The sequence below is a fragment of the Anas platyrhynchos genome, chromosome 15, assembly GCF_047663525.1.
Source record: "Anas platyrhynchos isolate ZD024472 breed Pekin duck chromosome 15, IASCAAS_PekinDuck_T2T, whole genome shotgun sequence".
Lineage (NCBI taxonomy): Eukaryota > Metazoa > Chordata > Aves > Anseriformes > Anatidae > Anas > Anas platyrhynchos.
The window spans coordinates 16,210,870-16,226,561 of NC_092601.1; the positions used below are offsets into that span (position 1 = coordinate 16,210,870).

Below are 15,692 nucleotides of genomic sequence, written 5' to 3' on the forward strand. Positions count from 1 at the left end.
GCTCTCTTTTGGGACCCCCAGCAATCAGGGGGCTCCCTCTGCCCGTTCCACCACCACCACGTGAAATTCCCCCTCCTGGGACCCCGGGGCGACTCAGGCAGAAAATGGGTTTATTTCCTTGCACTTTGGGGAATCTCGTTCCGACTCAGCAGGCAGGCAATAGTGAGGTATCTCGGGTTTTTATTTCAGTCCTACTCCACGGGAAACGACGTTCACTAGCGTTAGCTTCCTTCGGTTTGTTTTTAATTCGCTCCAGTACCGTGTTAAATAGAAAATAGCGACTGAACGAGGACGGACGGTGAAAAAGTACAAGATGCTAAAAAGGTCGCTTCTCCTCCACAGATGTCCCGAATGTTACGAGTTGTTGAAAATTAGTATAAAATAGGTGACGGTGCTCGCAAAACCCCACTCATCCTCCCCGTGCCTACTGAGCCCACACAGGAGCTCCCCCAAAGTCGGTCGCTGTCTTTGCCCCCATTTTACAGATGGGGAAACTGAGGCATGGAGAAGGGTAGTGGCTTGCCAGAGGGCAAAAATGGCAGCTTGCGCTCTGAGACCACATTTTCCTCTATTCTGACCCCAAATCACCCCACAAACTGCCCTTCGCTCAATTCACAGCTCTCTGGGGGATGCAGCAGCACAGACCCCACCAGGTCCATCACCTCCTGCCCCCAAAGACCACCAGTGACCCCGAGAGCCATCCCATCCCAAAGGCTGCTTTGGGGCACCACAGAGAGCCTCAAATAGCACAGCCCCTTATAGGAACGCTCTCCCTACGGGTTTTCTTGCCTACCTGGTGGCCACAGCCACCACGCCAGGAGGGGAAGCGTACCGAGATGCCTTCTCTTTGGTAATTTGGGTGTGCAGAGCCGGTCCTGGGGCTGGGCCCAGGAGCTCAGCTCGGCATGAGGCTGCAGGAGGGACGGGAGATGCAGCAGGGCAGCTGCAAAGCTCCTCTGCTGGCAGTGCTGCGTGAGGCTGCTGCAGCTGCCAGCAGTCATGGGGTAAGCAGAGCCGGTGGGACATCGATGTTTTGGAAGCTCCCAAGGAAGGTGCAGGTGGGGCTGAGGGCAGCACCGAGGTTGTGGGGCTGCACGGGACCCCGGCACGCAGCAGACCCCGATATTTCTTCTGGTGTAAGTAAAACAAGCCTGAGCCTGGGTAATTTGGACGCCAAGGTCCATGCTCAGCCCAGTCTGCAGTCTCCCTCCCAAAGAGAAGCAGTGACAAATTGCCCGAGGAGCTTGAAGAATTGCTGGAGGCTTGGCAGTACGCAGCACTTCATTTTCCATCGAGGCGAGCTTGGCTTTTCACATCGCTGGGTGGTGGATTTCAGTCCTCAGTGGCCGATGGAGGAAAAGGAGGTGGTGTTCCCCTCCAGGTGGTGTTCCCCTCCAGGCGATGTTCCCATCCAGGTGATGATCCTCTCCAGGTGATGTTCCCATCCAGGAGGACCTGGCTGTCGGGTCGGTGTGTGCACAGCCCATCCCACATGCTGGGCAGCACCAGGCACTGCCCTCCCCAAGGCCAAGGGGGAGAACAAGGAGTCCTGCGTCCTCGCTGTCCTGCCTTGGACAGCACCGTGGAGCCACGTTTGGGTGTTTAAAAACTGATTATCACTAGGATCTCCCCATCACAGCTCACCCCTGAGCATCACCCAGGTGCCTCCCTTCCTTGTGGTGTTCCTGGCAATGCCAGAAACCCTCCCCAAAGTGGATTTAATTCTGATGATGAGCAAGAGGCTGGCACAAGCCAGGAAACCGTAAAATGGGACCAGAGGCAGCAGGCAGCCAGGCCTGTGATCCTAATTCAAGGAGTTTCCCTTCCCTCCTCAAGAAGAAAGAAAATACCCCGACAGAGATGGTCTGAATGGACCTTGAGAGCCTCCTCCCCGACAGGCAGAGGCCCACATGTGGCAGAGGCTGAGCGGGGCCATGCTTTGGGGTGCCACCAGCACTGAGACCAGGGGGGAAAACCGAGAGCCCCAGGGAGAAAACGTCAGGGGGTGAGGGGCTCCGAGGGCCTGTCTAGGAGCAGTGCACCGGGTTGTGCGCTTAGCACGGGCTCAGAGGAAAGGTTCTGCAGTGCCCTGGAAGAAATTCAAGTTTTAACCACTTGTAAGGCTTTGATGACTCTGGACCTTCCCATCGAGAAGGCCACAGGGACCTGGAGCATCTCCAGGTGCTGCCAGCTCTGCCCCACCACTGTGGGTTATGGGTGGCCCACGCCAAGGGCTCCAGTAGCCAAACCCAAGTGTGGGGTGTGGGGTCGGGGCCCCTGCTCCCATGGGATGCTCGGGGTCAGCAGGGTGGGCAAAGCCTCCCCTAACCCCCTGCAAGTGGTTGTTGTTCCCCTGTAACCCCTCGGTTGGTCGCTGTGTTACAAAAACTTTGCCTAAAAACAAAAAAATAAACCGTTCGCAAGGTTAAAAAAAAAAAAATCTGTTTAAAATCAACCTTCAGGCTCTTCTGTCTGTACCCACGGGGACAGTGGGGGCGAGCCCACAGCCCTTCCCCGTCCCCTTTTCCATGTCCCCATGTCCCCGCTGAGGCGAGCAGTGTCCTTAAGGCACCTATCGGGGCCTTTTGGCCTCCAGCGTGCTGGGCCGGTAGAGGTACCTCCAGATGGCATAGTAGTGGATGCCGGCCCCGATGGCCACGAAGAGGTGCCAGATGGCGTGGGCAAAGGGGATGCGGCCGTCGCTTTTGAAGAAGACCATGCCCAGGCAGTAGGAGAGCCCGCCGGCCACCAGCTCCGGGAGGCCATCCCTGTTGGGCTGTGAAAAAAAAAAAAATAAAAGCACAGAAACAGCGTGGTCACAACCAGAAAATGGCCGTGAGGAGCCCTGTGCTGCCTTCTCCTCACCCTCCCGTCCTGCAGGGAAGCCCTGGACTTTGCTGCGATCCTCCCAACATGATGGAGACCCTGTGGGATGTCTTCTGGAGGTGCCCACTGGTACATACTGGGGTGTGCTGGGCACCTAAATCGCATGTGAACCAAGCCACAGCAAATCTGGAGATCCCCTTACTCACCTCCAGGCCAACCCCCTTGGGGACAACCCAGCCCCGCTGGACCCGTGAGCTCCCCGGCGGTGGCTTACCATGGAGAGGATGACCACGGCGGGGAAGAAGCCCATGATAACGTAGCACACCAGCTCCACCAGCTTGTACCTGCGACCGACAGAGGAGGCAGGGCTGAATTTTACGCTTATCGAGCCCAAATGCTGCTATAGGGAAAGGGGTGGCGGTGCCACCACGGTGGGACCCATGTCCCCGTGGGACCCCACAGTGGGTGGCCCTGCACAGAACTGGCTCTGGAGCTTGAAGCTTGAAGGCAGGGCTCCAGGAAGGCTTTGGGAACTGTTTTCTTTCTATTTGGTGCCACCCCGTGGAACAACCCGCTCATGGCACAACATCCTTGCTCCCAAATCCCTGCCACCAGGGCGGTGGCCTCCCAAAAATAAGATGTGGATGGGAAAGGACGCAGCAGTTCAAGGGAGCCCTCCACCTCCTGCTGGCCTGGGGGCTGCCCAGGACCCCCACGTCTGTCTGTCTGTCTGTGTCCATCCTTCCTGCTGTCCCGTTGAGGCACTAAGAGTTGAAGGAGCAGCAGGGATGGGCTCTGCAGGGCCAAATTCGGGTACTGACCGCTCATGGAAGAAGAAGACGTAGACGGTGCCGACTGATGCCATGATCCAGATGATCCAGCGCATGTGGGAGGCCCAGGGCCCCAGCTCCCGCAGGTTCAGCCTGCAAGACCCAGGGCGGGGGTGAGCACGGCGGCACCCCAAGGATGGCGGCACGGGGAAATGTGGCCCTCACCCCACACGTGTCCCAGAACAGCCCTCCCGACCCATAACATCAACAGACAGGGGTTGGAATACAGAGAATAGGAAGGATTTTGGGAAAAGTGGGAAGCTTTTATTGCTGAGGTGGGCACTCACCAGGGAGCGTAGGAGGCGGCGATGAAGAAGTAGATCACCATCCTGTCGAACATGTGCAAGCAGTGCTCCACGGTCCTGCGGGACAGACAGACAGACAGACACATCAGAGCCCAGGGCACCACAGATCCAGGGTATGCTGTCAAACCAGAAACTTTAAAAAAAAAATAAAATAAAAATGATGCACTTGAAAACAACTGATATAAATCATAAAATAAATGATATAAATCATAAAATACATTATATAAAATAAAATAACTGTTATAAGTCATAAAGAAAATGTTATAAAATAAAATAAGTAATATAAATAATGGATATGAGTAATAAAATAACTGATATAAATCATAAAATAAATGATATAAAATAAAATAAATTATATAAATAATAAATGGTAAAAAAAAAAATAAAATAAATGATATAAATAATAAACTAAAAGATGCATTGAAATGTTGTTTTCTATTGACATAGCTCAGAAAAATCTCTGAGGGTTTGCCAGGGGCTGCCAGGGCTCTAGGACTGTTGTCCCCCCCTCCTGAGCCACGAGCAGGCAGGGCTGGTACCTGAGGTGCCTCTTCTTCCAGGAGATGGTGTGGAAGATGGTGGAGACGATGAAGAGGCTGGACAAGCCAAAGCCATAGATCCAGGCCGAGATGGTCTCCCACTGGTCGTCGGAGAGGATGTAGAGGATGGAGCTGCCGAGGATGCTGGGCAGGATCCAGAACTGGAAGGGAGAAGCAAGCCGGTTGCTCACAACCTACATTTCCACCGAGCAGCTACAGTGAGGTCCCTGCTTTTCCTTTCAGGTGTCTTTTTTTTTTTTTTTTTTGCTTCTGGCCAAAGCAATATCCAGAACCTGTAAGGGGCAGGCTGGGTTTCTCCAAAAGAGCTTCTCCAGGTGGAAGAAGGCACAAGGAGGATGTGTGCCTGCTCCACTAGGGGTCATCCCACAGCACCACACCAGCTCCCCCTGATAGCTGGAGGAGGAAGAAGAGCATCCCTGGAGCACCAGGCCCACCTGCTCATCCCACCCCCAGGACCCTGCAGGGCTGAATGCTGGCATTTTTAGGTAGCTCTTGGGGTGTCCCAGGTGGCTCCACAGGGCTGAGTGCTGTCCTTTACATGGGGACAGGGACAGGGACAGGGACAGGGACTCACGGCGTGGGTGGCACAGTTGGCTGCGTGCTCGTACTCCGTCGGCTGGTACCTGCGGTTGGAGGGGACGCGGTGATTCATGAACCTGCAGCGAGGAGCGAAACGCAGTCAGGAGACAGCACACAGGGGGAAAGATTTTTGGAAGGCTCTGAGCAAAGTGACCCCATGGCAGCAGTGGGCAGGAGGCAGGGGAAAGCCACGAGGACGGATGGATGAGGCGTGGAGCATCCCCCAGGGCAGGGTGTGGGTGACAACCAGCTCCTGTAACGCTGGTACCTCTCCCCATCTCCATTTCACAGGTGGAAAAACAAGCAGCGTGCAGCAACCCGATCTGATTACCCTGCTGGAAACAGCCCAGAGCTGCTGGGCAGAGCCCGGCACAGCCCCACAGCAGAGAATAGGGCACATGGGGCTGGGGGGGACCTGCTGTGGGGCTGTGACCATCCTGCGATGCCACCCCACGTCACAGCAGCCTGAGTGCCACCAGGGCATCCCCAGTGATGCTTTGGCTGCTGGGTCCCACCTGCGCCCCCCCTGGGACCCCCCCTCATTTGGCCCAGCACTGATTGCTGCCGGGGGAAGCCCCGCCGTGCTCCCTAGGAAACTTTTATCTTTTTTTTTTTTTTCCTGTTGCTCTGAGGCTGCAGCATCAGATTGCTCTCGGCGCGTGGAGGAACGTATCGATTGCTGCCGTCGGATCAATGGGCGCACGCAGAGCAATAAAAGCAGTGCCAGCAGGAGGCTCAGGACAGCAGGGTTCGGGGACTGCCCTGCAGGAGATGGGCTCATTACTTCCTGACCGCTTTTGCTCCCAGCTCCAGCACGATTTGCAGCAAGTTTCTGCACCCAGCCGGCAGCTTGGGGGGCAACGGGACCTTGCTGCGGGGTTGGGGTGACCCTGGGGTGCTGGGAAGGTGCTGGAAACCCCCCAAAAACCCATCCCTGAGCCATCCATGGGCATCTCCTCTGAGCATTTCACTGGTGTCCATGCAAAGAAAGCCAGCTTATGTTAAAAAATTCGGATAGTGAGGCTTGAGCACGCACGAGGGTTTGGCTGCAGCATGCCCGGGTGTGCGAGGTGGTGCCCGGCAGGCGGCGGTGACAGCCCACGAGGGGACCCTGTCCCCAGCCCTGCACTCACAGCAGGACCCAGGCACAGTGCAGGCAGGAGGCTGGCCACGTCCCCTCCCAAATACCTCGAGTTAGGATGGACAAGCAGGGGCTCAGCTCCCCGTGCGCTGCAAATAGAGGGAACGGCGCTCACAAGGCACGAACAGGATCAGACCCTGGGTACACCAAGGGTGGCTGTGGCTGGGAAGCATCTGAGAGACCCTGGGGCTGCCACCTCCATCCCGGGGGACACTGGGGACCCGTCCCCATCCTGCCACCCCCTGGCTGGAGTCCCCGTGCCCCAGCCACGTCCCCCCTGCCGGAGGCCACTGCTGTCCCCACGTTGCCAGGAGACTGTCCCCAGCTCCCCTTCGCTTTCTGCTTCTCTTTCTTTTCCCTTTTAACAAGAAGAAGAAGGAGGGGGGGGTGGAGGACAAAGGCCCAGACGTCCCGCGTGACGTCGCAGTTGCTGGGGAAACACGCGCAAGGCCTTTTCCTTGAATGTATTTGTTTTAACAAAGCCCTGTGCCATCTGCCCCTCCATCCCCGACCCACGGTGGTTGCTGTTAGGGGCAGGAACGGGGAGCTGGGGGTGTGGGGTGGTTCCCACTGACCCCCCCCCGGGACCCTTGGGCTGAATTCCCTCCCTCACACACACTGCACGGGGCACCCCGCTGTCCCCATGGGCAGCCCGTTTTTGTTGGGGGTGAAATGGCCTCAAAGAGCTTGGGGTTTTGGGGGTCTCTGAGGAGATTGCCCCTATTTTCCTGTCCTGCTTTCTAAGGAGCATCATCGGCCCCGAGGCTCCCAGCACTTTTTTCTCCCACTGCTGGGGGGGACGAGCACCGGTTGTTCATCGCTGCCCCCGGGTTTTTGCCTGCCCTCCTTGTGCCTGCTTCCCCCTGGCCCCTTGCCCGGGGAAAGAGACTGAAAAGGGCCAATGCACCCAGCTCCAGCTGGGGGAACAAAGAGCCCCTTGTCCCAGGCAGCCGGGGCAAAGTGCAGAGCCGGCTTCCCAGGCTTGTCCTTTTCTCCTTCTCTTTCTCCCACTCTGTTTTTCTGTGGGTTTGGGTTGGTTTTGTGTTTTTTTTTTTTTTTTTTTTAAAGACTTCTCTCCAAGAACAGAGTTCTGACCTCAAAAAATCACGCAGATCCGCCCGGCTCTTGCTTTGCCAGGCTTGGGGGAGAAGAAGGTAGAAATGGCATTAAATTAAATTATTTCTTGGGGCAGCTCATGTGGGAAGCACTGGAGAGCCTGAGCACTCCTGGGGGCACCTGGGGACCCCGACACACTGGGAGTCAGAGCTGTGGGACACCATACAGAAAAGATGACCCATGTGGGAGGCACAGAGATGTTTTATGTCCAGCTAGACGTGTGCCACATCCGTGCATCAAGGCCATGGCTGTGACAAGGGCCCCATAAAGCAGGTGATGCTGGCCGGGAGCTCACAGGTGATGGGAATCTCCCCGAGCAGCTCATGGCCACAGGTTTCACCTGTGGATAGTGTAGAAAAGGGCCAGGTTGGCTCAGACCTTGGTTTAATGTCCTTAGAGATAGGAGCTGGTTTGCTGTGTGTCTGCACCCTCCTGTCCAAGGAGCTGGGGTGTCTCCAGGCTGGGTGAACCAGAAGGCTTTCTCCTTCTTGTGACTGTCAGGACTGCTTTTTGAATAGCTGAGGGATTGTATCCTGATGGTGGCATCCTGCCAGGAAGGATGAAGGAAGCAACAGGTGATGCTGGTGGTGGGGTAAGTCCTGCTGTGGTCCTTCTGGTTGTCCCTTGGTGGAGTGAGGCTCAGGAGCACATGTCTTGTGATGTCTGTGGTGACAGTGATGGAGGATTCGTGGTCCTGCAGGGCACAGCAACCCCTAGACCCTCTCAGTTCATGGTCTGGATTTGCCCTGATGAGCCTGGAGGCAGCACGCCTGGTGCAAAAGCCAGGGCTTGATCCTCAGGTTTGTGCCCATGCCTGAGCTGCTGTGGCATCCCCATAAGCTGGGGCTTGGTGTGTGCTCTGCTGCTGCCCTGTAATCTGGTAATGCTCCAGCTGCGGTCCCTGTAAGAGGCTTCATCCCTTCAAGCTCATCTGAGGCTTGTAATTAGCTCCTGAAGGCACAGAGCAGGGCTCTGCAAGCTGCTGATGCTTTCCACAGGGAAGCGCAGAGGCTGCTGCTGCCTGGCCATCTGCGGAGCCACCCACATGGGTGCTGCGTGGTGCCCTGATACCAAGCTGAGCCCCTCTTCCTGAGCCTGTTTCTTGGTGCCTGCCTGCTCCCACATGAACATATGGTGCTCCTGGTTTGGGAAGCTGAGCTGTGTGTGCTGTGAGCTCTCAGGCTGGCTCCCAGGCTGGGGGAGAGGGGTCAGGCACTATGAACCTCTCCATGGGCTTCTCCTTTTCCTTCTACTTTGACCCCAAACTGTCCCATATGAGCAGGGGCAGGAGGGCTGATGGCACAAGCTGGCACAGCATTTTCTTATGTATAGCTTCCTGGCAGCATGCAGAGAGCTGACAATTTGCACAGGGAGCATCCCAGCTAGAGCAGCTTTTGGGCAGACCACCAGCAGATGACCAGGTTCCTGCAGCCCCCAGTGCGAGCCCTGTTTCCCCAAAGCAAGGTGGATTTTGCTGCAGGTCAAACACTCCCTCACCACCTCTGATTGTCCCATCCCCATTTCATTCATTCCCAGAGCTCTGATACGTGGGGGTGTGCTGGGCTGGCACCAAACAGTCCTTGTGCTGCAGGCTGAGAGATGCTGAGTGCCCCTGATAGCCACAACCATCCATCCACCTTCCCAACCTCTACATAGAGCTATCTATTTTTCTCTCTGGCAGGCTTTCTGCTCTCTCTACAGACAGCCTCTAACTCTTCCAAGGCAATTCACAACCCTGCAACTCCAGCAGAGCCGCTTGTTTATTCGCGACAGATGGGATCGGGGAGTGTTTCCCAAATTACTTCCCGAGCTGGGACTTCTTGTTTCACTTGGTGCTCGTGAGACCTCAGACAACAGCTGATTAGTCACAAAATGACGTCCCAGGTGCCTGGTGAATGTTAGCAGGGCTGCTTCCAGAGCTGAAACCTCTCTGTTATTCCCTGTTTGCTTGCTTGGGAAGCTGTTGTGCATGATCCTCGCTGCATTACCCTGCACACAGGGGACAGTGGGACAGGTCCTGAGCAGGCTCAGTTTGGCTGAGCCCTGCAGCAGCCAGGAGCGAGCACGGTGGCCCCGTGGTGCAGAGGCATGGGGCAGGCTCCAGACTTCATCTCTGGCTCTTTCCTTCTCCATCCTGGCCTCTACCATGCCGTGGGATTAGTGTGTGGGTTGCTGTTCCTCAGGTCTGTAAGGTGTCTCTGTAGCATCCCCAGGGAAACGTAGCCTTGGTCTCCCTGGGGACTCCAGGGTGCTACTGAGCAGATATCTGTAAATTATTCAGCAAATGCCTCTGGGGGATGGTGCATTTCAGCAGGCAGGTACTGTGGTTTCAGGCAGGATTATTTGCATCAAAGAGCAGGGCCCTGATGCACCTGTACCAGCTTGTGCTGCTGAGCACAGAGGGAGGCACTGCCCCATTAGAGAGCTCCCTCTGCACAAATATAAAATCCTCCCCTCACCAGCAGCAAGCCTGGACTCCAAACTTCAGCAGGAGCACAGCCTTGGACCCAAACTTCCCTAAAGCTCAACTAATTGGTGTCTGAAGCGAGCAGCAGGACTGTGATGCTCGTGGTACTTGGCCTCACCATCAGAAGGTGCCGTGCATCACATCAAGTCCCCCTGACCGTGGATTAGGAGAGCTATATGGAAATAATGAGCACTATGGAAACAAATGCTGAGGTTTGGGGTTTGGTTTCACCTGGAAAGCTTCAAGGGGAGGCCTGGCAGAGCCCTGCACCCTGCTGTGCCATATGAGGCAGCGGCTTGTGTTTTCCACGTGCCCCGCTGACTGCTATCTCCTGAAACGGGCCGGGACGAGCTGTGCCAAGGAATCACACCAGGCTGACACCCAACACCTGCTGAGGGATGGAAAAGCCTGTCCTTCCCAGGGGCACGAGGCTCAGCTCAGCCACTGCTGCCCATCTCTGCCTGGCCCTGACCCTCCCAAGGGAGAGGAGTGGGGGGCTTGGGGAGTGCCCCCACCTCCAGCCAGCCATGCAGGTGATGCTCGGAGCACTTGTTGCCTTCCAAACACCAGGAGGCAATAAGAGCTGCCCTCTGTGTGCTGAGAACTGCCAGTAATTAATCCTATCGGTATCCTTAAGTGGGTATCTGAGTCAAACTGCCTCCAAAGGGTGGCTAATAGCTGATTTCTGGTGAGATGGGCTGATCCTGTTTTTCATTAGGTATTTCCAGGGGCCTCCCATCTCCTGGGGAAGCACCTTGCTAGCTGAGGAGGGTGTTGGGGGTCCTGCTGGGCACAGTGGGGACCCCGAGCAGCTCGGAGCTGCCACGCGGATGCTGGAAGCATTTCCCCTCTCCCCGCTCCATCCCACGCAGGCAGCGGGGGAAGCAGAGCTCTTGGAAAGCATCTCTGTGAGCGTGGGAGCAGGCGAGGGCTGTGCAAGCTTTCTTTGCAAAGGAAAACGGGGATCAAATCCTCCCCGTGCAGTAGCTCTGCCTGGGCTGTGAGTGTTTTCTTTGCATGTTTGGGGACTGAGCACCCCGATGTCCCCTCTCCCTCCCTTCTCCTGAGATGCTGGAGGATGGGGTCAGTGATCATCTCCTTGCTCATTACTCAAGGAAGCTCTTCCCAGCTGCCTCCCATCAGACCCAGATGACTTTTTGGGCAAATACAGAGCTCAGCTCTCCATCCCCTCGTGCTGGTGAGGAGGTGGCAGTGTCCTCGCTACGGGCACCAGGCAGGTGAGGACAAGCCTGGAGCCACCTGCAGGGGCTCCTGCTGCTTCTGGACTCCGAATCCACGTGGGTTTTCCTTAGCTTGCAAGGCAAGACAAACAAATGCAGTACGACCTGGAGCCTTTTACATGGGCAAATCAAATCCTGAACTGCTATCAGTTAATTACAATGATTCAGTGCCCCGCGCAGCCTCCAGCTCCCCGCACAGCCCTTGCCCTGGCTGCTCCAGAGCTGCAGGAGCTGCCCAGATGCAGCATCTCCCTCCGTAATCGTGTTTCCTTTCAATTATGGCTCTCACTGGCCCGAGCCTGGGAAGCATTTCGTGTGTCTGTGGGCAGACTGGCTCAGCTCTGCTTGCTGCCTGCATGGCTGGCGGGCAGGCACCCAGCCACGACTGAATCCAGGGTGAAAAGCGAGCCAAGCGGTGATGTGCAGGGGGGATCGCTTACTGGCCCGGGGTGACCCGACCAGGGAGTTTCAGGGATGATGTGACTGGCACCCATCTGTTGCTCTGTGGGGAAACCAGCACGATCAGCTGGGAGAAAGGAGGAGAAATACGGGGGAATAACCATCAGGTGGCTGGTAACATGGGAGGAATTACGGCTACATGCATTCTGTAATGACGTGTTGGTGCCGTGGCTGAAGTCCCATCAGGCAGGGGATGATGGAGATCCGGGAACACCCCGGTGCCCTCCAGCCCTGAATTTTCTCCCCGTGGTTCTCCAATCATTCCTGCATTGATCCCACTGCCTTTCATCTCCTCATTCAAAGCCCGGTGCCTTTGCTGCAGCTCTCACACCACCGGTCTTTCATCGTGACGCCGTATTTTATTTATCCCCATTGGCAGGTGTATTGATGGCCAAGTTCCTCCTTTCTTGGTCCTCTCTCGAAATTAGATAAAAGACATTAAAAATGAATCTGTTCCAGGCTTTTCCATCACAAGGAAAACTTTTGGTGTATTTCTTTTTTTCCAAAGGGCTGAGGAGACAAGAGTTTCTCATCCTTTGAAAAAATAAGCAAGATGCTTTGATGCCTTGAAGGGCACGTGCCTCCTTCATGTTTTGTGCTGCTGTGAGCTTGTGGCTCCTGCTCACACCAGTCCCCATCCCAGAGCCTGGTCCCCAGTATGTGTAGGGGAGCTGAGAGTGCATCCCGGGCACAAAGGGAGGGGGAGATTTGGGGTATTTCTTGAGATGTGGCACAGCAAAGCATCTGTGCAATGATGGGTGCGAGGAGCCTGGAGGGATGGGGATTAGCCACTGGTTATTTTTAAGCACCAGGCTAAGAGGATCTCTGCGGTGATGTAGGAATCTCCAGGCAAACATCACGTGCTGGTGACCACATCAGCGTGTCTTGGGGTGAAAGCCAAGGAATGCCCCATCCCTGTCCCCACCTGGCAGCCCTGGTTCTGTGCGTGGGCTCCTGCGATGCCCTAACACCTGATGCCTCTTTGATAAATTGTCTCCATAAAGGACCACGGTGAGGTTTGAGGATGCTGGTTTGGGAGGAAATCAAGGCTCTAGGCCGGCAGATGGCTTGTGCTGGGGGCAGCTCCTGCTCTGCCCCACAGCCTCCATGGAGCGAACGTGTGGTTTGCCTCCTGCTGTGGGGGCACCGAGCTTGGCTCAGCTCCATCCCCACCACCCCTGTCCTTTGCATGCTAGCTGGGGGAAAAAAGCTTGATTTTTTTTTTTTTTCAAAGGATTTTTGGGCTGAGTGCATTGTGCAGACCTGTTGGCTGCATCTGCCCCCAGTGAAGGTAACCAGAAGGCAGTCACAGCATCAGGCTGGTCCTCAAGCAGGGGCTCAGGCAGCTTTTGGAGGTGCAAGCAGTTTTTTTTCCCCATGGGATGGCTGGAAAAAAAGAGGAGCTGGTGGCTTGGGGAGGACAGGAGGTCACCAGCACAGGGAAACATGCCTCAGGGTGCTTCTGTACGGAGCAACCAGCACCGCTCCTCTCCAGATCTCTTTTATCTGCCTCTAACAGCACCACTGGGAGGTTGGTAGGGGTGAAAGAAGAGCTGAGTGCCCCCAGGGATTTCTCTGAAGCGACAAAAATGTCCCCACCATGGTCACAGGGGTTGGGGACAAAGCCTGTCCTCGGTGCCAGACCCCTGGAAGCCCCCCCCCAACACCCTGGCCAGGCATCAAGTGGCCTTTGGGTCCCGTCCCCGCGCCAAGTAGGTAATGCCAGGAGGTTTCCTAACAGCCCTGGGGAAGGATTTGTCATTGTGCAACCCCTGGCAGCCTGAAATCCCTGGGTATAGGCTGGGGGGGTCAGCTGGGTGCAGTGGGACCCCGGGGTGATGCTGGGACCCCCCCCCATGGGAGCTGGCACCCAGCAGGGGGGTCTGTCCCTGCTGAGAGCTGGGCTCCCGGTGCCCCTGCAGGGGGAGGACAGATGTGAAGTTAAAAATCAGTGTGGACTGAGGGGAAGTCCAGGACCGGTCCTTAAACCCAGCACCAACTCGGTCAGCATCCCTTTGTCTTGGCTGGTGGCTTTTGGGGTTAATTCAGCCAGACGGCACCCCAGCGACCCGCAAATCCCATCCCTGCTCAGCCCCTCCAGGGAGCGAGGGATCCCGGGGATGCTCCGAATCCCTTAGGGAGGCAGAAAGGCAGGCATCCTCATCCCAAAATACACCGTGTGCCCGCAGGTGAAGGGAGCAGCCCGCACCTGCCCTGGGCTTTGAGGCACTCAGCATCTTTTGAAGGTCCCTTAGGGCTCGGTTTGGGATTTGGCTGGAGCCCTGCGGAGGGGCAGGGGCTGGGTGCCGTCCCGGGGAGCTGCCAGCACAGAGCAGAAAGAGAAGGGAAGGAAAACACCATGCTGAGGGCTTTACCTGGCGTAACGCGTCTTCTGGAAGTCCAGGACTCGGGACATGAACATCTCGGCACTGCCATGGGCGTCCCGGGCTGGTGGAGGGATGTAGCCACGGGTGGCTCAACGCGGAGCGAGGCTCCCGGGGGTCTCCGAGCCCCCTGAGGGCAGCGATGCCCTGGGGACCCACGGCAACTTCATGGGCTCCCACTCCGGGCTAGGGTGCTCGTTGGCAGGGCTGAAATGCCGAGGAGGAGAAGCGGAGGCCAGCCTCACCCCCCTGTTGCACAAGAGAAGAATACAAGGGGAAGGAAAAAAAAAAGAAAAAAAAAAAAAAGAAAAAAAAACACACACACAAAGGCGACCTAAGGGAGGCAGCCGGCGAGGGAGCCAGCCCTGCTCGCAGCCAGCAAATGGGCAAAGATGAGGAGGAGAAGAGAAGAAGGGGGGGGGGACACACAAATCCCGTCCCGCTCCGCCTGGCCGCGGCAACCTGCGCGCTCTCCCTTATCCACCCAGACAGCTCTAAGCACGGCTAAAAATACCCCCTCCTGCCACCCCCGGCGGATCAAATAGCAGCAGTTTGGGATTGAAAACGTAATTAAAGCACGGCGGGGGGATGGAGGGAGCGGAGAGCGGCCAACTGTGGGTCCCAGGTCCGAGGCATCCCCGCCAGCCCTGGGGCAGGGCCAGCCCACCCCGGCATCCCCGGGGAGTTGCTGGGTTTGGTTTTGCTTTTATTTGTTAGATTTGAAGGATTTTGTTTGTTGTTTTCCAGGGCCTCCGGCAGGGCTGGGTGGTTTTGTCCCAGCCTGGGGAATTCGTGCTTGCCTTCATCCCCTTTCTGTCCTCTCCATCATCCCGCAGCCCCCAGAGGACTGCGTGGATGCACTGGGGGGCAGCGAGATGCTGACTTATTTCTGAGGTTGGGATGCTCAGAGGGGGGATGTAAAGGGTTTTGGGGACGTGTCTGCGAGCAGATGGCTGGCATCGTGCCCTCGTCATGCCAGGGACTGTGGGTGCCTTCAGGACAGCAGGTAAGGGACGAGAAATGTGACATGAGGCCAGCAGCACCTGGGGAAGGAGCTCATTTCCCCAGCACAACCTGTCCTTGCTGAGGCTGTAATAATGTTTGTGGGAGGAGGGTGGAAGGGGCACAGACATCTCCACCTGAAGGGTCAGGCTGATGTGGCCACTTCCATGGGAAATCAATCACACGCCTCTCCCCAAAGCTGAAACAATTAAAAATTTCCTAAAGCACACCACTTCCACCTTCCAAATCATGCTTTTAAGGTCTTTTTTTGTGTACAGATGAACTGTAAATCCCTAGAGAGAGGTGCACATATGCCCCTTAACTTGAGGCATGAATGAATCCCCTGTGACCCCTTCCAAATGGGACCTTGTCCCCCCATAGGATGCAGAGTGGGGATGCTCTGTGTGCCTCCATGTGGTGCAAAAGGATCCGGGATCTGGTGGATCCAGCCTCCCTGCACAGTTCCCATCGTGGATCCAAGCCACCCGGGGGGGACCCGGCTGGGGACAGAGGGATCTGGGGCAGCTGAGCCCTGCTGAGGGTGCCAGGTCCAAGGCGCGATATGGGGTGAGATCATTCCCAAACCTCTCCCACGCTCTGCCACTGAGCTGGGAAGGGATTTTTTTTTTTTCAAATTCCTTCTTTCAAGATGACGAGGCTTTGGCAAAGGCTATTTAATGATGCCTGTTCCCTGCTTTACCTTTCTCCGGGCCTGGATGGGGGAGGAAGGGAAAGCAGAAAAAAGCCACATTGAACAAAATAACCCCAGGCCCTGAACCCCC

At 56.3% G+C, this 15,692-nt stretch overlaps 1 protein-coding gene and 1 long non-coding RNA gene across 2 annotated transcripts; one reads left to right on the forward strand and one right to left on the reverse strand.

Moving 5' to 3' along the window:
• Positions 1-163: 163 nt before the first annotated feature.
• Positions 164-14,462, reverse strand: MMD2 (monocyte to macrophage differentiation associated 2). Its single transcript, XM_027469156.3, has 7 exons — positions 13,900-14,462; positions 5,096-5,177; positions 4,501-4,661; positions 3,944-4,018; positions 3,648-3,749; positions 3,101-3,170; positions 164-2,776 (listed from the first exon to the last, which is right to left on the reverse strand). Exons 1-7 carry the CDS (start codon positions 13,944-13,946, stop codon positions 2,573-2,575), a joined length of 741 nt encoding a protein of 246 aa, XP_027324957.1. The 5' UTR covers positions 13,947-14,462; the 3' UTR covers positions 164-2,572.
• On the forward strand, positions 5,204-11,504 carry LOC119718455 (uncharacterized). The gene is made up of 2 exons (XR_005269591.2): positions 5,204-7,949; positions 9,039-11,504. It is a non-coding gene; the product is annotated as an uncharacterized lncRNA (long non-coding RNA).
• Positions 14,463-15,692: the final 1,230 nt, after the last annotated feature.

What these genes read in the sequence shown, in the direction of transcription:
- MMD2 (XM_027469156.3), bottom strand. Translation starts at nt 13,946, where the DNA reads ATGTTCATGTCCCGAGTCCTGGACTTCCAGAAGACGCGTTACGCCAG. An exon ending in CAGAAGACGCGTTACGCCAG is followed by an intron (nt 5,178 to 13,899) that starts GTAAAGCCCTCA and finishes TCCTCGCTGCAG; the next exon opens with GTTCATGAATCACCGCGTCC. An exon ending in GCCGCCTCCTACGCTCCCTG is followed by an intron (nt 3,750 to 3,943) that starts GTGAGTGCCCAC and finishes TGGGTCTTGCAG; the next exon opens with GCTGAACCTGCGGGAGCTGG.